The following is a 21,828-nucleotide window of genomic DNA, read 5'->3' as shown; positions in this document are numbered from 1 at the left end:
TTGCTCTTCATTGTAATTCATACTGGGAGTAATCTGAGAGCCACATAAGTGTACTCTTGAGGGCTGAGGTGGATTAGTAATAGAAGACAGAGCCATTCACTTCCCATGCAGCCCAGATTGTTTCCATCTGATGGCTGGCTGGCCACTTGTGTAAAATGGATTGATGAATCTTAGTTTAGCTGCTAGAAGACAAGTGTCCAGGGGGCACCAAGGAGGACAGAGATTGAAAAGGCCACAGAAACTGGACTCCTCATCCTAGTGCAGGTCTGTTCAGCTTGAGGCAGGGCCCAAGTTTTGTGTAAGCTTTCTCTGCTGTGGTTTATTATGCTGTAACATTCTTCAGCTGAACAGAGGCCTTTGCTCTCCAGGGCTCCCATGCTGGCACCTCTCGTCAGTGCTAAAATTCACATAAAAATCTCAGACATACTTGTTAGAGGCACAGCTATGATCTGAACTATAATATCAGCCGCTTTGTTCCTCTTCATCCCCTTCATCCTCCTCTTTCTTTTTCTACCCCACCCAGGTGGCGGGGTTGCACCTGACAAAAGCAGGCAACCCTGCTGATCCTTCTTTCAACTGAGCTATTAGCATCAAAGAACAAAAGCAAACAGCACTGGCTTGCAGCTCAGCCCTCTACAAAGAGGCAATAAATGGGCCCTTGTGTATAGGATAAAGCAAACCCTGCCGTTGAGAGACAAACCTTCCTGTGTTTGAAGAGCTCTGAGCCAGAGGAAGTGGATAAATCTCCAACCACATGAAACTGAGCCCTCCTGTTCATGGGTCTTTCAATAGCTGTGGGCGGTGTGTATTCCAACTTTTACACCTTACCTCTACAGGTAGAAGAGAAGGGAAGAATGTGGGCTGGTGCTGAGGAAGAAGAGAGAGTGAGAGTGGAAAACTGTTTGATACAGTCCTTTAAAAATATACTAGAAGATCTAGCCATAAGGTTCTGAACTTATGGGGAGAGAGAATATTTCAAGTTAACAAAGATTTGGGGGCTTGGAGGGGGCAAAAAGCATGAAATCAGTTCCCAAAATCGAATCAGGCAGGCTGTAATGTCACTTGGCCCCCTCCTTTCTCACTTTGTAGGGATAGTCGGAAACAGTGAGCCGTGCCTACTTTGTTCTTATTAAAGGTCCTCGGGGTCCTCTTGTGAATGCTTGAGCTGAGTCTCCAGCCATTTGAATTGCTCCCCAGAGTTGAGGTGCAGACTGTGATGATGTACTCTTGTAGGGTATTGTTGAGAGGGCTTGCAGTATGTGTGATCTTTTCTTTATATGAAATAAAAAGGCAACACTCCCAAGCATTTATGTTAAAACAAAATGCAAACAGTCTCACTGTGATAGTCGGTATTTGCCACATGGGGGTGTGTCTGAGATGCAACAGTCTCTTTTTATAGTTAGAATAGCAAATAATTTTCTGGCAGTGTGGTGCTACCACAGTAAATATTGCAAAGATGAACAAGCGGTGCACATATTGACACCTTAATGCCAAGTCTTGTATCTGGAACAACAAGGGCTTTCCAAAAGAATATTAGGGGAGGTGTGGGGAGGGTTTTGTTCAGTTTTGGGGAGCTATGTTTTGGGGGATATACTCCTCAGATGAAGAGTTCTGAAAAAGACAAGTGTAACTTATGCTTTCTAAACCTAGCATCCTTGTGCTGACTGCTCACTCTGATTACATTTGGAGTTTGGTGTATTTGGAAGCCACTTTTTGGTGGCTGTCAGTGTAGTGGGTATCAGGGAGATGATAAACACATGAGCATCCTCATGAACTTTTTAGTTAACATGCAATTTAAAAGTCCACCAGTTACTGCCCTCTTGTTATTTGTTTAGTGTGCCCTCCTCCCAGCTGACTTAGGTTTATACTTTTCTTTGCCTTTCTCTTCTTCTATTCCATTCTCCTCCCCAGGCTCTTCAGCAAACTTTTTGTGGGACTGAGAGATACAAAGTAGGCCCATACATAGAATCTAATAAAGTTAGGCACAGAGGTTCAGTCACAGATGAGCTCATAGATGCCATGCTAAGGATAATGTAATATTACCTATAACTAAATCTGTTTTCATGTCATCTGTTTCCTCTTTCTAGTGCTGAAGTCCTGAGAGGAGGAAGATTTGGTACTGGAATTTGGTGCCTAAAATGTATTCTTGATACAACTGCTGAATTATCAGTAACTAAACGATTTACCCAGAATTGCCTGTGGCCTAGGGCAGCGGAAGCCACGTGGCCTACCTATTGGTTTCTCCCTGCGGCTGACCCCGGGCAGCAGGATTCAGGCTAGCCCACTGACAGCTTCTTCCTGGGGCCAGCCTAGGGTGAAGGAAGAGGGCACAGGCCACCCGCAGACTTCTACCTGGGCCTGGCCCGTGGTGATGGCCCCACATCCACAGGGACTGACTGCTTCTGTGGCAGGCCAGGGTGGTGGGGGCTGTGCTGTAGGCCAGTGACTGCTCCTTAGGGCTGGAGCATTTGCTGCCCCCCTGTGGTCATTTGTGAGTTTTACTGTCCCTGCTATCAACTGCCTCCCTTTCTGTTTGATGCAAAACAATTGCATTCCATGCACATCCCATTGACCTGGCAGAACTAAACCCTGATCTTGCTTTAGGTTACGATGAGAGGAAACTGCATACCAAATTTGGTGTTCCTAGTGTTTACCATTTAGGAGGTGTTTTTGAACAAACGGATGGACAGACATACAGACTGACAGACACACAAAGTCTCTAAAATATATAGTAGATAATAGTGCTATTTCATCCTTCTCTATCATCTTTCTTCCTGAATGCTCCATAGACTGCCATTCTGATCCCCACAGCCTCCCAGAATACATCCCTCCCTGGCTTCCAGTTTACCTCTGTATCAAGTTCATACTTCTCCACACTCATGTTCAAGGTTCATCTACATCCTGTTTCTCTCCCCTTTGCTCATGTCATTCCCACTGCACACCCTGCTCCTTGCACCTAGAATATCCTCCCTGCACCTACAAGCTAGCTTCTTCCAACCAGTCTTTCAGTGCCAGCTGTCCTTTCCTGTTCCCTTGCCAGCTCCCTAACATATCAAACACTATTATATTAAAAAGTACACACAAAATAAAATAAATAAAAACTTCTGGACCCAGCAAGCATTCATAACGGAAGCAATCTGAATGATCTGATCTGATTCTGTATTCCTTATGTGAGCCTCTAAGTAGTCTTCTGTGGATTATTAACTCCCCAGGCAAGGACTGTGTTTGATAGAGCTATAAGGTGTCATGCATACCTACTCCCATGTACCTATTCTCAAAAGATCCCAAAGTCCCATATAAAGTAACATACACAGAGCAATATAAAGAAGGATCACTTGCTCCCCACTGAAATGCAGCCACTGCTGGGCTAGAATATGGCAACTGTGTAACAGCAATCTGCAATATCATGACAGTTTAGGACAAAGTGAAGAATCTAATATCAAACTGAAACTGGAAGGGGAAATCCAGAGAGGAAGAATATATTATTCAAAGCTGGTATTAAGCCAAAATACCCAGCACAGTACACTCCTGGTTTTGTGGGAAAAGTACCATGGGACCTCAGGTGATTAATATAGTTTATATAAATGCTGGTACCTGCAGGAGCACAGCTCTTCCGTCACTGCACTTTGGGCATTGGTTAGCTATTTAGAAGTAAGAGTGCCTCCTTTTGGATCAGCAGCACTGCTTCCTTATGCACTCATAAGTTTTTCCTTGGAGGATTCCACTCCCATTGAAATGCTGACCGAGCCAGATCGAGCATAGCTTGTGGGCTCTTAAGAGGCTCATCCCACAGGGGTTATGACAAGAGTAAGTGCACGGAACGTGACTAAACTGGTGATGGCGAGAAGAGAAAAAGGAAGCTATTTTGCTTCATTCACTGGAGTTGATGGACTATGCATTGAAACTGATACCAGAGCTCCTAAGATGTACCGATCCCATGATTGATATAGCCTCTTACAAGTCCCGGTTTCTCTCCTTTTTAATGGACTTATTTATTCCAGGATTAATGTGATTGATTGGAAAAGGGATCTTGTGTCACACGAGGGGAAAACATATTGAACAGCTCTTGGTTTGAATCCAGAGTCTTGGGAAGAGACAACACATGCAAACCTCTGACACACACACCCTGCTGTCTGCAATGAAGGATGGTCACCGGGAATGGTGGGCAGGAGGAATTAAAAAGAGAGGCTTTCTCTTAGCTCTTTGGGACTGTGTTCAGAGCCCCACAACAGGCCATAAATTCAAATGGCCCCTTTTAAAAGGGGAGCAGGTTCCTTCATCCTTTCTGAAAAGCTTGCTTGAATTTATGTAAAGCACAAACCCTGTTGTGGGCCAGTGAGTTTTTTGTTTGTTTACATGTGTGCATGAAGTGCCATAGAATATTCTAACCAATATTCTTGCAGGAACAGGCCTGACTTGGGTCTCTCTGATTCCAGAAGTACACTTTCTCCAGACAGATACAACGGCAGATTCATTTTTACATGCACAGTGGAGGGGAAGCCAACCCCTTTTCCCTTGCATGGATGGGCATTTGGCTGCAGATGGGTGGCCTTCCAACAAACCTAATTACTTCTGGTTTTGCATGAAATTGATTTCCATGCAAGGCTACTGAGCTGCTGTGTGTGTGTGTGTCTCTAATGCTTTTCTCTTTTCTCTCTATTTCTCTTTCCACATTTCCCTTCTGCTTCCCCTGAAAACGTCTCGACAGATGTCAATCATATTCCAGGTGAGTATTATGTTCACTGAGCTGGAAGACCGTTCTGTGGGAGGGGGAAGAGTAGGCAGTGAGAGTGGGTAGAAATCTTGCCATGCTGGCTATGAGTGTTGAGAGTGAATGTTGTTCTGGGCACTGTGGGGGTTGGATTGCAAGTTCATTGTATAGAGGTTCTCTATGTAGATGTTCCCTTGAAAGATCTCTCTTTCACTACAAAACTAAGTAGACCAGTAAAAGGGATGCTGTCAAGGTGAAAATCAGGTTTTGTAAAACAATCATTCTTTGTGTTGCTAATAACCCAAGGCTGATTGTTGCATTTGAAAAGATGAAACAAACTTTTCATCATTTTATATTTCAATTTTTTTGGATCATTACTTGGAGATGCTGAAACTTGCTTGGTCAATTTTTACTTTCCAGGTGTAGCAGTTCCATTTTCTGGCTCCAGAGCCCAAAGCTGTTGTGTCTGTGTTTCCATTAACCCAGATACAGAAGCGGTTTTGTTGTTTTGTTTTTGGTTAGTTGGTGTTTGTAAACTCTTTATCTGGAGTCTTGATATAGCAAGATAGCATGTGAATGAATCATATATGTGTGTGTGTGTGTGAGAGAGAGAGAGAGAGAGAGAGAGAAAGAGAGAGAGAGAGAGAGAATGCAATCAATTGGAGAGTTTATTTTCAGGATTTGCCACCATGGAAATGTTCTTTCATCGAGAACTCCAGCAGTCAGTCCCCAATCTACTCTCTCATCACTGAGGGGGTATGAATCCCCCATCTTCAGTGTAAAATGCTTTAACTGAGAGTGGTTGTTCCATGGTCCCCATCCTGCTGCTATTGAATCCAAAAGGCCTGATTCTGACTTCACCTCTAGGAAGTGCCACTCGGTTCCTGATTCAGACTCTGAATGAGGACTCAGTTGGAGTTTGGCCGTTAACTTGAATGGGAGCCAAACTATGAGTGACTGCTAAGTGGCTGTATCCTTCCCTTCTAACCCATATGTCTAACTGCCAGTTCACGGTACCAAAACTGAACCTGAAAATACTTCTGCATTGCTTTTGTTGCTTCTGCATGTTTGTTTCTCTAACATGGAACCTTCAGATTTTTGAGCCCTGTTAGTTCCATCCACAGAATATGTGTCGGACAAGCAGTCTGGGTAAATCCTACTCCCTTCCCTCAGCCCTTCTTAGCCTCTCTCCTTGGGACAGCTACTTTGTACACTGTGTGTCAGTATCCAAGGAGGGAATGTCACTGCATACCCAAAGTGTAGGTAATAGAGAACAAAATGGCCACATGGCAAAAAGTGGTTCCTTGAGATGCTGCAGAAAGAGGGACTGCACCAGGAAAAGCCCTGACTTCATCAGTCCCGGCCTGGAGTGTCAAGGAGCTTTTCTTTCACAGCAGATCAGATTCTTGTCCCTGTTGCAGGGATAGCAGAGGCTATGCCAGTGGCTACAGGTCTGGAAATTATGTAGAGAGGCTGTGGGATAACAGCCCCCTCCACTGTGAACTGGAGCTGCCTCTGCCCACATTGGGTTGGAAAGTCAAATCAGGCTGACAGTGGCTCACTGTAGCTTGGCATCTTCTCAGTCCAGTGGAATGGATATTTTGTGCCATAAATAGTTGCTGTCTTGTACATCAAAAATACCCCGAGTGGCTTGAATAGGCTGCAGAGAATATATGAGCAGCTAGATGATGTGGACCCAGCCACTGGGAAACAGGGCAGGGGTGAAAACCATGCTGTCATTGCTCTGGGCTACCTGGAGAGAGAGTGTAGATATACGGACATTCACAGGCCAGGGTTTTGTTAACCTTGAGGCTCTCTATCTAGTGAGTATGGGCTGACCTGCCCCTCATTCTTAGATGTTCTCACAAGTGTTCAAACATCTGGATGTAGAGTGTTTATTTCCCCACTCTCCTGTGTATTCAGGCTCAAAATTTCTTGCACCCTTTCTTTCATTTGTATTATGTTCAGACACTTTCTCATGTAGTGCACACTCATTTGCATATGTTCTCAGTTCAGAGTTTGCTTGTACCTTACTTTTTGTACTGTGATACAGGTCTATTCCAAGAAGGTCCTACATTCCCCTCTTCTGTCCTGCCAGCTCTCCTCTCTGCAGCCTGCACAAGTGTTGCAGAACAGGACTGTAGAATACTGCCAGGTTTCCTTACAATACGTAAGAGAGGTTGCAGATCTACACTTTGTCCATGCCTAGGGCTTGCCCTCTACCTCATGAGCCAGCCAATTGCAAGGCAGAGAATGGAGCTTGCGGCCTCTGCCAAGCAACCCTGTTCACTGTTTGCAAGACAAATTGGGAATTTTATGAGCTAATGTAACTATTTACCCACAGGCAGCAGAAGGGCTGTAAAGGGCCCATTGATTAATTGATTAATTTTACTTGTTGAATAGACTGTCTAGAACTAATTCCCCAGTAAAATAAGCTCCTGCAAACAGCCTGGTGCCGGCTTCAGCAAAGAACAGGCTACAAAGGCTTTTCTTAGGCCAAGCCCTTGCCAGGTGCAGGGAAATGGATCCTATTCAAAGCAAATAGTCACTTTATTTTTAGCATGAGCTCTCAGCATGTGAGGTCTCTTTGCTGTTAAGAGCGGTCCCCTGGGAATGGTGGCTAGCAGCTGGTATGTCCCTCTCCCCTTGAGAACCAGCTTCAGTTCTGGTTGGCTTACTTCACAAATGAAATGGTTTTGTCATGTCTCAATCTATCTCCTAAAGTGGGGTGTTATTTGTTCAAATAAGCATCACACAGAAAGCATGGCTGTCCAGTGCTTAGAGAGGGACACTGGGAGCCAGAGGTCTTAGGGTATGTACTCAGTGGGGTCACTTGACTACTCTGTGGCCTGGAGGGGAAATCACTTTTCCTCTTGGTGCTTTAGTTTTCCTGTCTGCAAATTAGGGATTATGGATCCTGGCTCAACTTCATAAGGTGTCCAGAACTCTTTAAGTATCAGTTCATGCCACTGAGACCCAGTACCATGAGTACCACAGCTGTGGTGTGAGAGTAAAGTTCTCTTCTTACTATTGCCCTATGGTATTCATTCCTTCCCCTGCTACTCCTGTTCTTTCCCACTTGATCCATAATCAGTTTGTTGAGAACAGACCAGTAAAATAGGAGTTTGTGAGGTGCCTCTATCTTGCTCTTATGGGGGGAACGGAGCATTTAAAGGAGCAGGGATTTCTCTCAAGGCTTGTCTATGTTACCATTTATGTCAATGTAATTTATATTGCTCAGAGGTGAGACACCTCCTCAGCAACATAAATTACAGAATTAAAATGCTGACTGCCCCATGGAAAGTATCTTGTGCCAACATAGCTTCCATCTCTCATTGATGTGGAATATTACGTTGAGGGGAGAGCATTATCCCACCCACACAGTGTGTCTTCACCAGACCCACTACACTGGCCCAGCTGTATCCATGTGGCTGCAACCAATGTCAGGTGTAGTGAAGACAAGCCCAAGCACCCATGTGCTTTACCTCTGGGGTGGGGGGTTTACTTGGCATCTCTTCAGGAGAGTTATGTCACATGGGGTATGTCTACACTACAGCACTAATTCGAACTAACTTCATTCGAATTAGTTAATTCGAACTAAACTAATTCGAACTAGTGCATCTAGACCTAAAAACTAGTTCGAATTAGCGTTTTGCTAATTTGAACTAGCATGTCCACATTGAGTGGACCCTGAACCAAGGTTTAGGCTGGCCGGAAGCAGTGCCGGCAGGGCATCAGATTAGGACTTAGAGTGTGGAGCTGATGTCTCAGGCTAGCCAAGGGCTGTGCTTAAAGGGACCCGACCCCCATCCCGGACAGACAGTTCTCAGGGGTTCCCTGCTCTCTTGTCTAACTCGATGAGGGATAGCAAGACAGTCCTGACTTGGAGTGCCCTGAATCCCCACACTCAGCACATCACAGCACTTGGCCATCAGCCCGGCTGCACTTGCCGCAGGCTGCCATTGGGGTGGGGGGGTCAATCGGAGGGCTGCAGGAGAGTTTCCACCCCGAGGAGCCCGCAGAGCCACCGGAGTCCTCCCCATCGGGGGCTCGTACCCCATTCCTCCCTCACCTCCTTCCACTTACCCCTCCCTAGCCCCCCTTCCTGATGTACAAAATAAAGGACATATGTGTTCAAAAATAGAAACTCTCTTTATTGAACAAAACTCGGGGAGACTGGGAAAAGGAGGTGGGAGAGGGAAAGAGAGAGGGTGGGAGAGGGGAGGGCAACTAAAATGATCAGGGGTTTGGAACAGGTCCCATATGAAGAGAGGCTAAAGAGACTGGGATTTCTCAGCTTAGAAAAGAGGAGACTGAGGGGGGATATGATAGAGGTCTATAAAAGCACAAGTGGTGTGGAGAGGGTGCATGAAGAAAAGTTCTTCATTAGTTCTCATAATAGAAGGACTAGAGGACACCAAATGAAATGAATGAGTAGCAGGCTTCAAACTAATAAAGAAAGTTCTTTATGGCCAAGAAAGTTCTTCTTCACAAAGCAAATAGTCAACCTGTGGAACTCCTTGCTGCAGGAGGCTGTGAAGGCTAGAACTAGAACAGAGTTTAAAGAGAAGTTAGATAAATTCATGGAGGCTGGGTCCATTGAGTGGTATTAGCCAGGGGATAGAAATGGTGTCCCTAGCCTCTGTTTTGGAAGGCTGGAGATGGATGGCACAAGACAAATGGCTTGGTCATTGTCTTCGGTACATCCCCTCCGGGGTAGCTGGTGTTGGCCACTGTCGGCAGACAGGCCTTTGGTCTGACCCAGTACGGCCGTTCTAAGCTCAGGGCTCAGGGTCGGGGGTCTCACTGGACCACCTTGATTTTCATGCAAACCTGCTCCTGGGTGGCGAGTCTGGCAGCTATCCTGCCCTAGATGGCCACTTTCCTGTGCCTAGTGTGGAGGTCATGTATGAGGTCCACGATCTCCGCACTAGACCAGGCGGGCGCCCACCTCTTGCGGCCCCGGGCAGGCTCCTGGGAGCCCCCAGCCTGGTCCTGGGAAGAGGTGGAGGGCTGGGTGGCAGCAGGTGGCTGGTTCATGCCGTGCCAGGTGCAGGGTCTGCTGGCTGGGTGCTGACAGGCTTGCACTTGGCACGGGAACTGTAGCCAGACCGTGCCCCTTTAAGGGCTCCGGGGCCGGGAGGGGGCCGAAAAGTTTCCCTGGTTTGGCCCAGAGTGGCCACCAGGGCAAGCTGGGGAGGGCTAGCCTCCCACTAATTCGAATTAAGTGGCTACACAGCCCTTAATTCAAACTACTTAATTCGAACTAGGCGTTAGTCCTCGTAGAATGAGGTTTACCTAGTTCGAATTAAGCGCTCCGCTAGTTCGAATTAAGTTCAAACTAGCGGTTTGTATGTGTAGCGTCTGTTAGTTCGAATTAACTTTGTAGTGTAGACATACCCATGGTGACTGCCCTGCAGCAAGGGATAATTTCTTATGGCTCTGGCTGCTATTAGAACTTGTATTTAAATGACCTTCTGGAGATGCCCTGCTATACTCTGGGTCCTGAGAAGGACAGAGGCCTCACTTGCATGCAGGGACTCTCTTGTAAGAGTACTGGGCCCCCAAGGAGACTGCCATGTTGCTGGCTTTTTAAGGCTGAAAAGTCCAGGCTATCTGATCTTCTTTCTTTTCCAGATGTCATTCCTTTACCTCCTTTTCGTATCGTAATCTGCTCCCCAGGGCTTCATTTATTCTCAGCTGTTCCCACTTGCAGGCCCATTCACTGAGTATGCAGTCTCTTTTGCACGCTCATGCACATGTGTTCTTATGCTCTCACATACATGTGCATAGGCATTAGCCCCCTATTTGAATGGTTTTGCCAGGGAGGTGCTGTCTCCAGTATTGAATGAACAGGGAACGACTAATTCTGCCATAAGGGAAAAGATGGCTTATAACCTGCTTGCTACCTCTGTTAACTTTTTTGTGTGTCTCATATCCCCTTGCCTTCTCCATCAGTATGGCATCCTTTCAAGATGCCACTCAGCTTGACAGTGCCTCACAAATTGCTGCCCCTCAGAGTGGCAAAGTCAAGCCCCAGCCCTGGGAGTACTCAGTGGGGGAAGGGGACAGAGGAGAGGAAATCACACAGCTGTTGTGTGTAATTGGATTGGAAGTGGGCCTCAGGCTACAATAACCATGTTCATTTCCTAGCTGGCCATACTTCTGGGGCCTGTAAGGAGCCTCTTGGCTGTGAGGCATACCATGGATGAATCCAACAAGAATAGCTGTTTCCTGCCTGGGCGATAGCTCTGCCTGGCTCCAAAAAATGAGCATGTGCACCATTGGCCAAGGGCTCGCTCATCATCAACATAGAGCTGGCCCGTCCAGCAGAAAGCCAGGCTTGAAAAGATTATTTTACACTTCACCACATCCCCTCATCTCCTTCCAGGTGAGACTGAGAGAGAGGCGTTCTCCCCCATCACCATCCCGTCCCTCTGCTTTGCTTGGCATGCTGGGTCTGGGATGAAAGCACTTACCAGGCATCTTTTCTTTTGGGGAAGCCCCCAAGGTCCTGGGTGGACTGTCGTTCTGTTTAGTTCCCAAATCTTAAGGGATGTATATGGTAAGGAGGGGGAGAAGAAGGAGTATCATTCAGAGGGTGTGGGAAATTGTTGCCTCTTCTCCCTAAAAGAAAGGATTGCACAGGGAACTGAGGTGGGAAGATGAGCGAGTGAGTTTGTCCTCTGAAAAGGGTATGTAAGGCACTGATGAAGGAAAAGTAGGGAAATGGATGCCTCACTTGCCAGAGCACACTTCTTCTGCAGGAGCTGCAACTCTTTCATTGGGGTCCCTTGATTATGTGAACTCTTCATGCAGCTCAGTAACAGCTACTGAAACATCCTGGAGCAGAGGGGCTTCCGAAAACATAACAGCCTTGCCTGATGCACATGTTACAGCTGGTCCCATTGTTGATTGAGTGGGCCATAGAAAGTGAAGAGCTGTCTCACTCCTGGGAATAGGAGCTTGATGGACATTGGCAAGCTTGGTGTTGGAGACACTTGCCCTGCTGCTGCCCATGCCGTACCTCTCGTATATACTCCTTCTGACTCGGGGGCTGTCAGTCTGGTGCTTGCATTAAAAGGTAAAAATGGAGGCCTCTGGCTTTAATGCAGCAATTCCCTCAGATGCCTTTTCATGGTCTCTTTGTTCTGGCCAATATAAAGGAATCAACAACACCCTCCCTCTCAGCACTGGCCCAATAAAACAGGACAAGCTATAATTAACTAGAACAAAAGGACTCCATCTTCTTTTGCTGCATCAATGACTTGTCACTTTACTCTGCTTTTCATACTCTTCCCCCACTCCTTTATGTTTAGTGGCTTTAATTCCCCCTGTCTTGTGTGTTAAGAACCCAGTGTAATTTTTTTTTTTTTTGGAAAAAATAATCTATAGTTCCAAGGTTTCCAGTGTAACCCCTTTCAAAGTGTCCCTAATAAGTCTTCAAACACGAGGGCCATTGTTTAATTACATTGCTCTTTTATGTAATTGCACTGTGAAGCTACTTTAAAAAATGTCCTTATGGCTTCATAAGAATCCAGTGTCGGCCCTTGGCACTTTGTGCAATTAGCACCACTTAATTTCTCGACTTTGATATGGAAAGCGGAACAGTGCACTCATTTAAATAAAAAACTTTAATTCATAAAAATGTTGCTTTGAGATCTAGGAAGATAAAATTAATTTTTAAAAATATTATTTTGTAACTGGTTTTAACTCCCACTCCCAGCCCAAACATGAAGCAACAATAATGACAAGCTCTGATCATGGGTAAGAAATAACAGCAGCTAAGTTTATGTCCATCTGTTCTAGTCCATAGCAGCATTCTTGCAATATCAAATGATTCTTCAAGCAAGGAGATGGGTTAGTGTCAACTTTCAAGTTCCCTGGTATAAGGTGACTCTCAAAAGATTTGGACTCACTGTGTGCTTCAGAAACTTAACTTGCTGCTTTAGATCATCAATATGAAAAGCTGTTGTGAGCTTTCCTAGGAAGCATTACAAGTCTCACTGTCACTTACATATTGACTTCGTTAGTAGAGAACCTCTAACTCCCTGTGTTAGGAATAACCTTCTTCGATGGGCAGGTTAGTCCATAATTCTCCATTTGCCACCAAGCCTTGTGAGAGGCAAGATTCTGGATTACTGGTCTCAACTGGATTGAAAATTCTTGAATCCAAACTTTCCAAAGCTTTAGGAAGTTACAGTTTTTTGTAGATTATTTCCATCTCCATTCCAAAGTAATTCTGAGCAAATATCTGAAATCACTTTTCTTTTTTATGCCAATCACTGTGTGGATCTCATATAAATTCAGTTAGCCAAGGAGATATTAACAAGCACTAATCTACTGCTGAGACATTGTCAATGCTCGACAAATATTTCATCATACTAATTACTAGATCTGTGAAAGCTTGGCCACTCTGATTCACAAAGGTTTGTGCAAACCTTTCCCCAGTTCTATCTTGCCTGGCTTTATAGCCATCCAGGTTTGAACTGAATTTCTGGTTGAACAAATCAGAGACTGAAAATGAACCTTGGCTGAAATAGTGTAAGTTTGACCTCAATTTGGGCTGAATGCTGGTCAAACCTCTGAATTTCATTTTGGGCTTTCCAGGCATGGAATTCCCATTGGCAACAATGGTAGTTGTGTGCATGGCGGACTTGCATGAATCTGGCCTGGAGGTTTCATGTGGTACTATAACTCACTCTGTCAGCTGAAAGGTTCACTGGCATTTGAGTTGGATGCCTAGATTTTTTTTAACTAAATACATAGCTAAAGGAAAACCTGGCCTGACTTTCAGGCTTGTAAGTTTCTCACACCTCTTGTGTTAACTTTCTGGTGGTATGCCTGTCCAGTTTAGACAACAGTTTAGCTCTGCCCCATGTGATCTTGTAATGATCTTTCTCTTTGTGTCTTATAAATTGATGTCACAAATGTAGAATCTTGAACTGAGGTTACAAAAGCCCCCCCCCCCCATGTGGTTTCAAGCTTCCTTCTCTGTTTTGGTGTGATTGATTTGTAGTCTCAGCTGAATATGTAAAAAGGCCGGTATCACAAATTAGGGCTCTGCAGGTTGAAGTTGTTGGTGTGTTGGAGACAAATTGAGATCTCATTCTCATCTTGTTCCCTCCTAACTTTATTGCTATGGGATTCAAATTTTCAGATGAGGGAAGCAGTTATCATAAATATCTGGTCTCGTGTTTAGGTTGGGAAAGTTTTGACCTTCTGTTTATGCAAATATTTCATATGGACAAATCAGTTGGGATAAAATAAACTTTCCCGTGCAGCTTCAAACCAAACCTTTTCCCTTCTGGTTCAAATATATTAGCTTTTCTGGGCTACTACTTTTTACAATGCTCCCTGCATTTCCTGTGCTCAACTGAGCCTGGAAAATGAGGAAAAACATTATGTAAGAAGGTAATCTTATATTTTCGATCTGAGCAGAAATCTTCTGAAGGAACGTTTCCCATAATTCTAAACAGGGCAGTGCTTCCACCAAAAGTCTGAAAGGAACTCCCCCACAGTCTTTGTCCCTCTTCCCCAGATGACCACCAATTTGTGCTTTGCATGTTGTTTGCATACTCATCAAAGCAAATGACTCCCAGCCGCTGCCTTCCTCTCCATTCTCTGGTGTGAACTGAGAGGCTGAAGTCCACGTTCCTGTCTCCATCCTGGGTCCTCTGGTAAATAGCTATTACCTTTGTGCCATGCCACCTATTGTTCACTGATTCACCATTGCTTCAAGGCCTCTTCAAATCATAGTTCTAAAGGATCTTGACCTGCTTTTGGAGATGTACAAATTTTGGAGCATTCATCTGAACTGAATTGAGATTTGCCCATCCAAAAACAGTGCCAGTGGCATTTACAAATCCAACATCACTCCTTAACTGTGTAAGTCAATCATCTTTTAATTTAAAAATCAGAAATATGTCCCATCAAAACAAATCTGCTATATTTATTTATAGTAAAAAATAAGCAATTGTTTGCTAAACTTATATTGTGTTTCTGATTATTTTTCTAAATCCACAGTAATCTCCAAAGAACAATTCAGATATTTGCATTCCTTAGACTTTACAGTTATTAATCCCCTTATCTGGCTTGGAGTTCTCTTTGGGTGAACATTTTCTCTGGGTGAACTGGATTTTAGATTCCCGCATCACTGCAAGGGGAAAAATATAAAAGAGAGATAAATAAATACAAACTTAACATGCTGCTTTTTTAAAAGTCTTTCATTTTATTTCTAATCATCCGGCATTTTGGTCCCTCTAAAATAATGAACCACTAGTAGTGTTGTTTGACTTCCATAATGAAGGAAGCTAAAAAGGTGTGTGTGTGCGCGCGCGCGTGCGTGTGTATCAAACCTGAAACATCCTCAGTGCAGGATAGGGTAAGTGATGGGGTAAAAGAATCAAGGTAAGAGATGGATAGGTCAAGAAAGCAAGTGGGGAAGGGTGAGTAATAGTTTGAGATAAGCTTGTTGGAGCTGGAATTGGGCTGCAGTTTTAGATATGTTAATTGTGTGTGGTGCAGAACTAGCTAACTGTATGTGTAGATGGCCAGCTAGACTTCTAACTAGCTATGTGAATACCCAGTTGCCAGATTTGCAAGTGCAGTTTGTATTTATGTAGGCAAGTTATGCATGCAGTTTTTCACCACACATATGTGAAAATTGGGCCCAAAGTGGATTTTAATTGGGTTTTGGCAATAGGGTTGCGTGATTATCAGAACAGAGCTCTTGGAAGTGCTGCTCACAGGAACAGAGGAGGCTAAATGAACACAATCATCTCACATCCCCATTTCCCCAGAAGGGTCTGGCAGCTGAAACTCAAGCACTAGATTGTGGCTGTACCTCTTTCTGGTTTACCCCTGAGAAGTGTAACTTCAAAGTAGTCTCCATATTGCCACTTGGGGTGTGTCTAGACTACATGCCTCCGTCGACGGAGGCATGTAGATTAGCCAGATCGGCAGAGGGAAATGAAGCCGCGATTAAAATAATCGCGGCTTCATTTAAATTTAAATGGCTGCCCCGCTCTGCCGATCAGCTGTTTGTCGGCAGATCGGGGCAGTCTGGACGCGACGCACCGACAAAGAAGCCTTTCTTGATCAGCACAGGTATGCCTCCTGAAACCAGGTTTACCTGTGCCGATCAAGAAAAGCTTCTTTGTCGGCGCGTCGCGTCCAGACTGCCCCGATCTGCCGACAAACAGCTGATCGGCAGAGCGGGGCAGCCATTTAAATTTAAATGAAGCCGCAATTATTTTAATCGCGGCTTCATTTCCCTCTGCCGATCTGGCTAATCTACATGCCTCCGTCGACGGAGGCATGTAGTTTAGACGTACCCTTGGAGACAAATCTCCAGTAGTTAAAGGCACAGGAAATAGATTGGTACAGAAAATAGGCTGTGATTTCTTTCTCTAGCCCCTGTGAGATCTGTTTCTGAAACTGGTCTGCTGGGCTTTAATTTGTTGTTTGACAGGTGATTATTAACTCTTTAAATTTATGTGCTGAAGCTGCCACATTCATAAATGAGTCCAGTGGTGCGTGTACATGCTCTTAACACAAATGGCTAATCAATTACCAGCATGGTGGAATATTGGGCTTGCTTCTGCAGACCACAGCGCTGACTCTTGTCAAGCTGGTGAGGCTCCCCTGGATTTAGATCTTCAAGGTTTAAGAGTACCCTTTTGCAGGTTTACAGTAAGTCTTCACCATGGGCCAAAGTTCTTGTAGTACAATCATCCACAGTTGTGTGTGGTATGATCTGAATCACTCCCCCAAATATAGAACTAGCTCACAACTGGCATCAGACTTTCTCTAGCTATGACACAAGCTTTCTTGCCTGACACAGGAAGCTCTGGAATGGATGTGTGTGCACAGTGTGATGCTCATACTTAGTTCATCTGAAGTATGTAATGTCCAATACTGGGAGGTATTGGACTGTGTAAGTGATTGATCTATGTATCTGTTGATCAATATGCGTGTGTATGTATATTTGCCTTTCTGCTTTTCTGTTGTGTTCTTTCTTTCTTATTTCCTCTCTCTCTTTCTCAAAGGTTTCTCACACCTGATGATGGGTGAACAAGGTAAGTCCTTTTCTTTTCCCTTCCTTACAAGTCACTGCTTATTAACGATGATGATCTGTGCTCTGTTCTGGACCAGGCTTGGCTTGCAGAAGGCAACCTGGTCCAAGGCACAGGGTGGATTTGTCAATCAATCCACTTGCATTTTAAACCCTTGGCCTTCCCATTGCCCATGGCTATTTACCAAACTGGGACTGCATTACCAAGGCAGAGATTCTTGCGGGACTGCAGTGAACCATGTAATAGAACAGAAACAGATTATAATAAATTTAAACAGAGAAAAGGAAAATGTTTCTCCCTTTCACGCACCATCACAATCCTTTTCTCTTTTCCTTCCTTACTTTTGATGCCTGCTATAATTACTCTTAGCCCTGCTTGGTAAATGCAGCCTTCAGTGTTTGCTTTCTCTCCCCTCCCCCTAGAGTAAAATTCTTGCAAAAACATGCTAATAGCCATCATGGCATGATTCTAGCTCATTATGCACCCTGGAGAAAATTACATATAATGGTCTGTACATTCTACATCTGCAGCTTAAAATATTCAAATATGCAAGGAACAAAATGCACTGGAAAATGAACTGGACTAACCCCAGTGTGTGCTACTAATAAGTTTTTGGCCTAAATCAAAGCCCATATTTAAATAGCTCAGCCTGGAATTTGTTGCAGATTTTGTAAGTTGTCTATTGGTAGTGGCAGAACTATGATATAGGGACTAGAGAGAGACTGGGAGTAAGGAGGGAGCTCTGTAGAGCTTTGGACACTGATTGTCAGTGTTTTGGTATCAACCTCTCATTAGCATGTAGGAAACTTAGTAAGGATGGAGGAGGTGCATGGTGCAGCACTGGAGATGCATTCTTGTCTTGCTTAGACAGCAATGAAATAGTTAATGTCTTAGACAAAGCTGCTGAAGAAATGAATCTGGGGTAAGCCACAGTGGTCTTGTTCTAGTACCCAAGCTTCATTAGAAAAATCCAGCAGATGTTTGGATGCATAAAAGAGCATGTTTTTAAGTGAATACTAGTTTTAAGTCTATATGCAGGTTTGGTAAATCTATCCCTGGAATAATGTTCACAGTTTTGTCTGACTAGATTAGAGAAGGATATTCAGCCATCAGAGAGTTTAAGCAGTAACAGGTTAGAATCCAATGTCTGAAAGGCTCATGGTTAATCAAATTTACCTGGAGAACGTGGACATTGTGAGGAGATCTTACAGTTGCCATGTGTTTAAGGGGAATATACATGATTTAGGACAGGATCTGTTCTTCCTACAATACAAGTGATTATACAAACGGATCCACCTGGTTTTTAGATTGCAAGTTGACAATCTGCTTGGTTGAAGGAGTCACATGATTCAATCCAGCCTGCACCACTGCCAACAACCCTGTCCATATTTACTTGCCCAGTGAATAGTCTAAAAGCTACTAAGCTCAGGCATCAGAGGCCATCATCATTTATCCATCCATCAAGAAAAGGGGCTGCTTTTTTGCCAACCACTTCTCTATCATTCCATTCTAATATGTATTTACTGTATCTATGTGCATAATATATACATTATCATGTGTGTATAAACATATATTGTATATTGTGTCAATGTAATATACAAACACTGTGTGTCCGGAGAAGTTCTGCAGTCTCTCATCTTACTCCATGAGTGGTATGTGGAAAATATTTCGCAAATATATTTCCACAAGATGTTTTTCCCCTACCTAATCTGTTGTTGTCCTGTTTTGCATTTGATGTGGAGTGATGTGTTTCACTGAAGTGCTATTGCATGGGTGGTTTGCATTTCTCTGTAGAAAATCAAACCAAAGCCAAAGAGCTTAAACAGACAGTAGCCAGTCAGACTGTCCATTGTTTAAGCCTCACATTGTTGCTTAGCTGTGGTGTGTTTTCCCTTTTCACAGTATTTTATTGTGTGCTGTTGTTTTTGTGCTGTGTGCGTTTTATGTTGCTGTTGCTTTTTGTGAGTGTGCACAGTGACCTTATTTTTTATCCTTCCTCCTGCTCTTGTCACTTGCCTCCTCCATGATGGACACGCCTCCGTACCTCTACTTAACTGGATGCACAACTTCCTATCAATAGGTAGAAGTAAAGGTAGAGATTGCTTTCTTTTAATTTTAAAAGCTTGATCTTCTATTGAAATGCTCATGTGTCGGGGGAAATTGTATTTCTATGAATATGGTTTACATTAGAACTTTAACTAAAAAGAACTCTCATCACCCTTTTCCTGTTGCTTGATCTAGAATTATGGAAGGTGATATTTATTATGATTAATGCTTCATTTTTGTCACAAAGGCTCTGTGTGTCTCATCATTTATACTTAAACGTGGCCTCTGCAGAATGGCAACTGCTCTGTAGTTTAAGAAGCTAGGGTAACATTTCTGATAATCTGTTTCGGACAGAGCAGAGCCAGAAGGGCAGGGGCCAATTAGCTGGCACTGATATCCCTTCCATGTTGAGGTGGTACAATTGCTGGGCATGTTGACATTGACTACAGTTGGCACAGGATCAAGCCATAAACATCGGAGGGTGGCAAATCAAGTACTCTTTAGCTCAGGTATAATTTTTCCTTTTTTCCTTTTTTCATTTACTTCCCTGAGTGTTTTAGGTGAAAAAAACCTCCCTGTTCTCCCCCTCCCAAGGTCTTGAGAGATGCGGAGATGGGAAAGAATCAGCACTGCTAAACAGAGGGTTTCTTTTGTAGCTCATTAAAGCAAGGTGAGGGATGTGACTGAACTGATGTGTGGCTCCAACTGGCCTTTGCAGTTCATACCTATTGGTAGTATGCAGCAGGGCAGCCATCCATTGCTAATCAAAGCAGTCAAAAAAGCTAAGCATTGCAAATCTGCTGTAGGTCTCCAATTGGATTAAGTGTTTGGAAGAAGAAAGAGAAAGGAGAGGAAAATTAATTGATAAGCTGTGAACACTTACTCAAATAAAATTAACCCTTTGTCCTGGTTCCCCACCAGTGCTTTGACAGAATGATTAACAGATTTTATTGACCTGCAGCCTACCGCCCAAAAACTACATTGCTGGAAGATCTGATCAGTTGAGTTGGCATAGTCTGGACACATTGAAGTCTCATACTTGTTCCTGAGCCTGTAAGAAACTGGGGGTTGAAATGTCCAGTGAAAATGGTACCACTGTGAATTTGAGAGAATGCAGGTGCTGAGGGATTTGCTCATAACGAGCCTTCCTTTTGAGGGCACAAGTTTTTTGTGCCTGCTTATCAGTCATCCTGAATACCACATAGCCTCTTGGTTTGGCAAACAGCTTGTCTCTGTAGTGACACTAAGTATTATAGCCTATCTTTTTCTGAAGTATTTATATTTATTTGGTCTTCATTAATTTGTCAAATTATTTATGTTATTTAATCTGTTGGTTGGGCCGAAATTTTCACAAGCTGTTTATAATTTTGTTCTAGCTAAAAAAATAATAATTAAAAAAATGCATTGACTTTGTTAGTTGCAGCTTTTAAGTATGTGTAATAGGGCGGCACTCACCTCTCACAATCACCCCCTTCTGGCCAAGTGTGTGTACCTGCACTCTCTCTATTGAAGCCTTCTTTGGCAAGTCAGCCTTCTGGCTGAGTCACACCCAGTGTGAATCAAACGTAAACTGCTTCCGGGCTACACACCTAACAGGGGCCCGTCTTGGTGCCCTGTGTAGTATCTCTCCAAGTCTGTTCCCCACTCTGGATGAGACTGGTGTCCCCAGGGCTTCCCTTTTTGGAGGTAGAGTACTTTCCTCTAGCTGAGGGCTTGATCTCAAAGTCCCAGCATACTCCATCAGTCTCTAACCAGCTCTCTACGTGGAGCTGTCCAAGGTGCTGCCACTATCAGCCATCCAGCTTGTGGTCTGCACAACTTGAAGGCTCCAGAGACACTGACTGCTGCCTGGTCCTTCAGCTCCTTTTATAGGGCCTCCTTGGCCCCAATTGGCCATGTCTTCTGCAGCCACTGTAGCCTGCTTGAAGTACTTCTCTGTAATCTCTCTGGGGGAGGGGCCTTTAGGGCCTGGTCCAACCATCACAGTATGCTTTCTTCTGTGTTACATTCAAGGTTCTTGAGGTGTTCTAATGATGAAGAGGTGCTTTCTGCACCCACATGTATGCACTATGGAAAGTGGAAGCTCTTTTGGTCAAGTATATATTAGAGAATGTTACTCTGATGGAATACCATCCCATCCTTTGAGAGGTAATGTTTTGTAATGTAAACAAGGCCTTTGAGGGCTAACCCTTGAAGTTTTTATTGAGGCAAAACTGTTACTGAAGTAAGTCTGTAGAAGTGTGGTCCATGGGGGTATATGGTCCACAGCAAATACAGTTGTTATGGTGAAACAGAATACAAATGGTAAATTGTTTCAATTCCTAGAAAACCTGCAAAGTGCATTTCTGTTTATAGTGATCAGCTGCTTAAAGTGCCAGAAATAACGTTGAGAGTGTTCAGCCATGTATATATAACCACTTATATTCTAGAGCCTACAGAAAAGGCAATCCAGAATCCACCTGTAGATGAAGATCTAAATTTTTCTGCACTATTGTGGTTTTGTAGTAATGAGTAGTAGCCACTTTCTCATGCCACATGCACAAGCAAAGAATTATAGATGAGCTGAGGTAGGACTTAGTATTATCTGGACCATCCCTGACAGATGGTGCTCTAAACTCTTCTTAAAACTTCCAAGCTTAACCACCTTTACAGTTAGGAAGTTTCTCCTGAGTCTAATCTCAATCTGCCATGCTACAATTTAAGACCATTACTTTTTGCTCTATCCCTAGTGGATTACAATTTCTCACCTTCCTCTTTATAATAGAAAAAGTTTTCAGTTTAGAAAAGAGGAGACTGAGGGGGGATATGATAGAGGTATATAAAATCATGAGTGGTGTGGAGAGGGCCGATAAAGAAAAGTTATTTATTAGTTCCCTAAGTAGAAGAACTAGAGGACACCAAATGAAATTAATGGGTATCAGGTATCAGGAAGAAAGTTCTTCTTCACACAGCGTGTAGTCAACCTGTGGAACTCCTTGCCAGAGGAGGCTGTGA

The 21,828-nt window shown here is 43.9% G+C and overlaps 1 protein-coding gene across 1 annotated transcript in view; it reads left to right on the top strand.

Annotated features, from left to right (window-relative positions):
* Positions 1-21,828, top strand: part of NRXN3 (neurexin 3) — a 1,560,739-nt gene that overhangs the window by 118,836 nt on the left and 1,420,075 nt on the right. The window contains exons 3-5 of the mRNA XM_089778404.1: positions 4,709-4,726; positions 16,762-16,791; positions 18,869-18,880. Coding sequence (XP_089634530.1) covers positions 4,709-4,726; positions 16,762-16,791; positions 18,869-18,880 — 60 coding nt within the window. The remainder of the gene's footprint in view (positions 1-4,708; positions 4,727-16,761; positions 16,792-18,868; positions 18,881-21,828) is intronic.

This window comes from Pelodiscus sinensis, chromosome 5, assembly GCF_052426305.1.
Source record: "Pelodiscus sinensis isolate ZL-2025 chromosome 5, ASM5242630v1, whole genome shotgun sequence".
Classification (NCBI taxonomy): Eukaryota; Metazoa; Chordata; order Testudines; family Trionychidae; genus Pelodiscus; species Pelodiscus sinensis.
The sequence above is the reverse complement of the archived record's forward strand: the minus strand, read 5'-3'. Positions and strand labels throughout refer to the sequence as shown.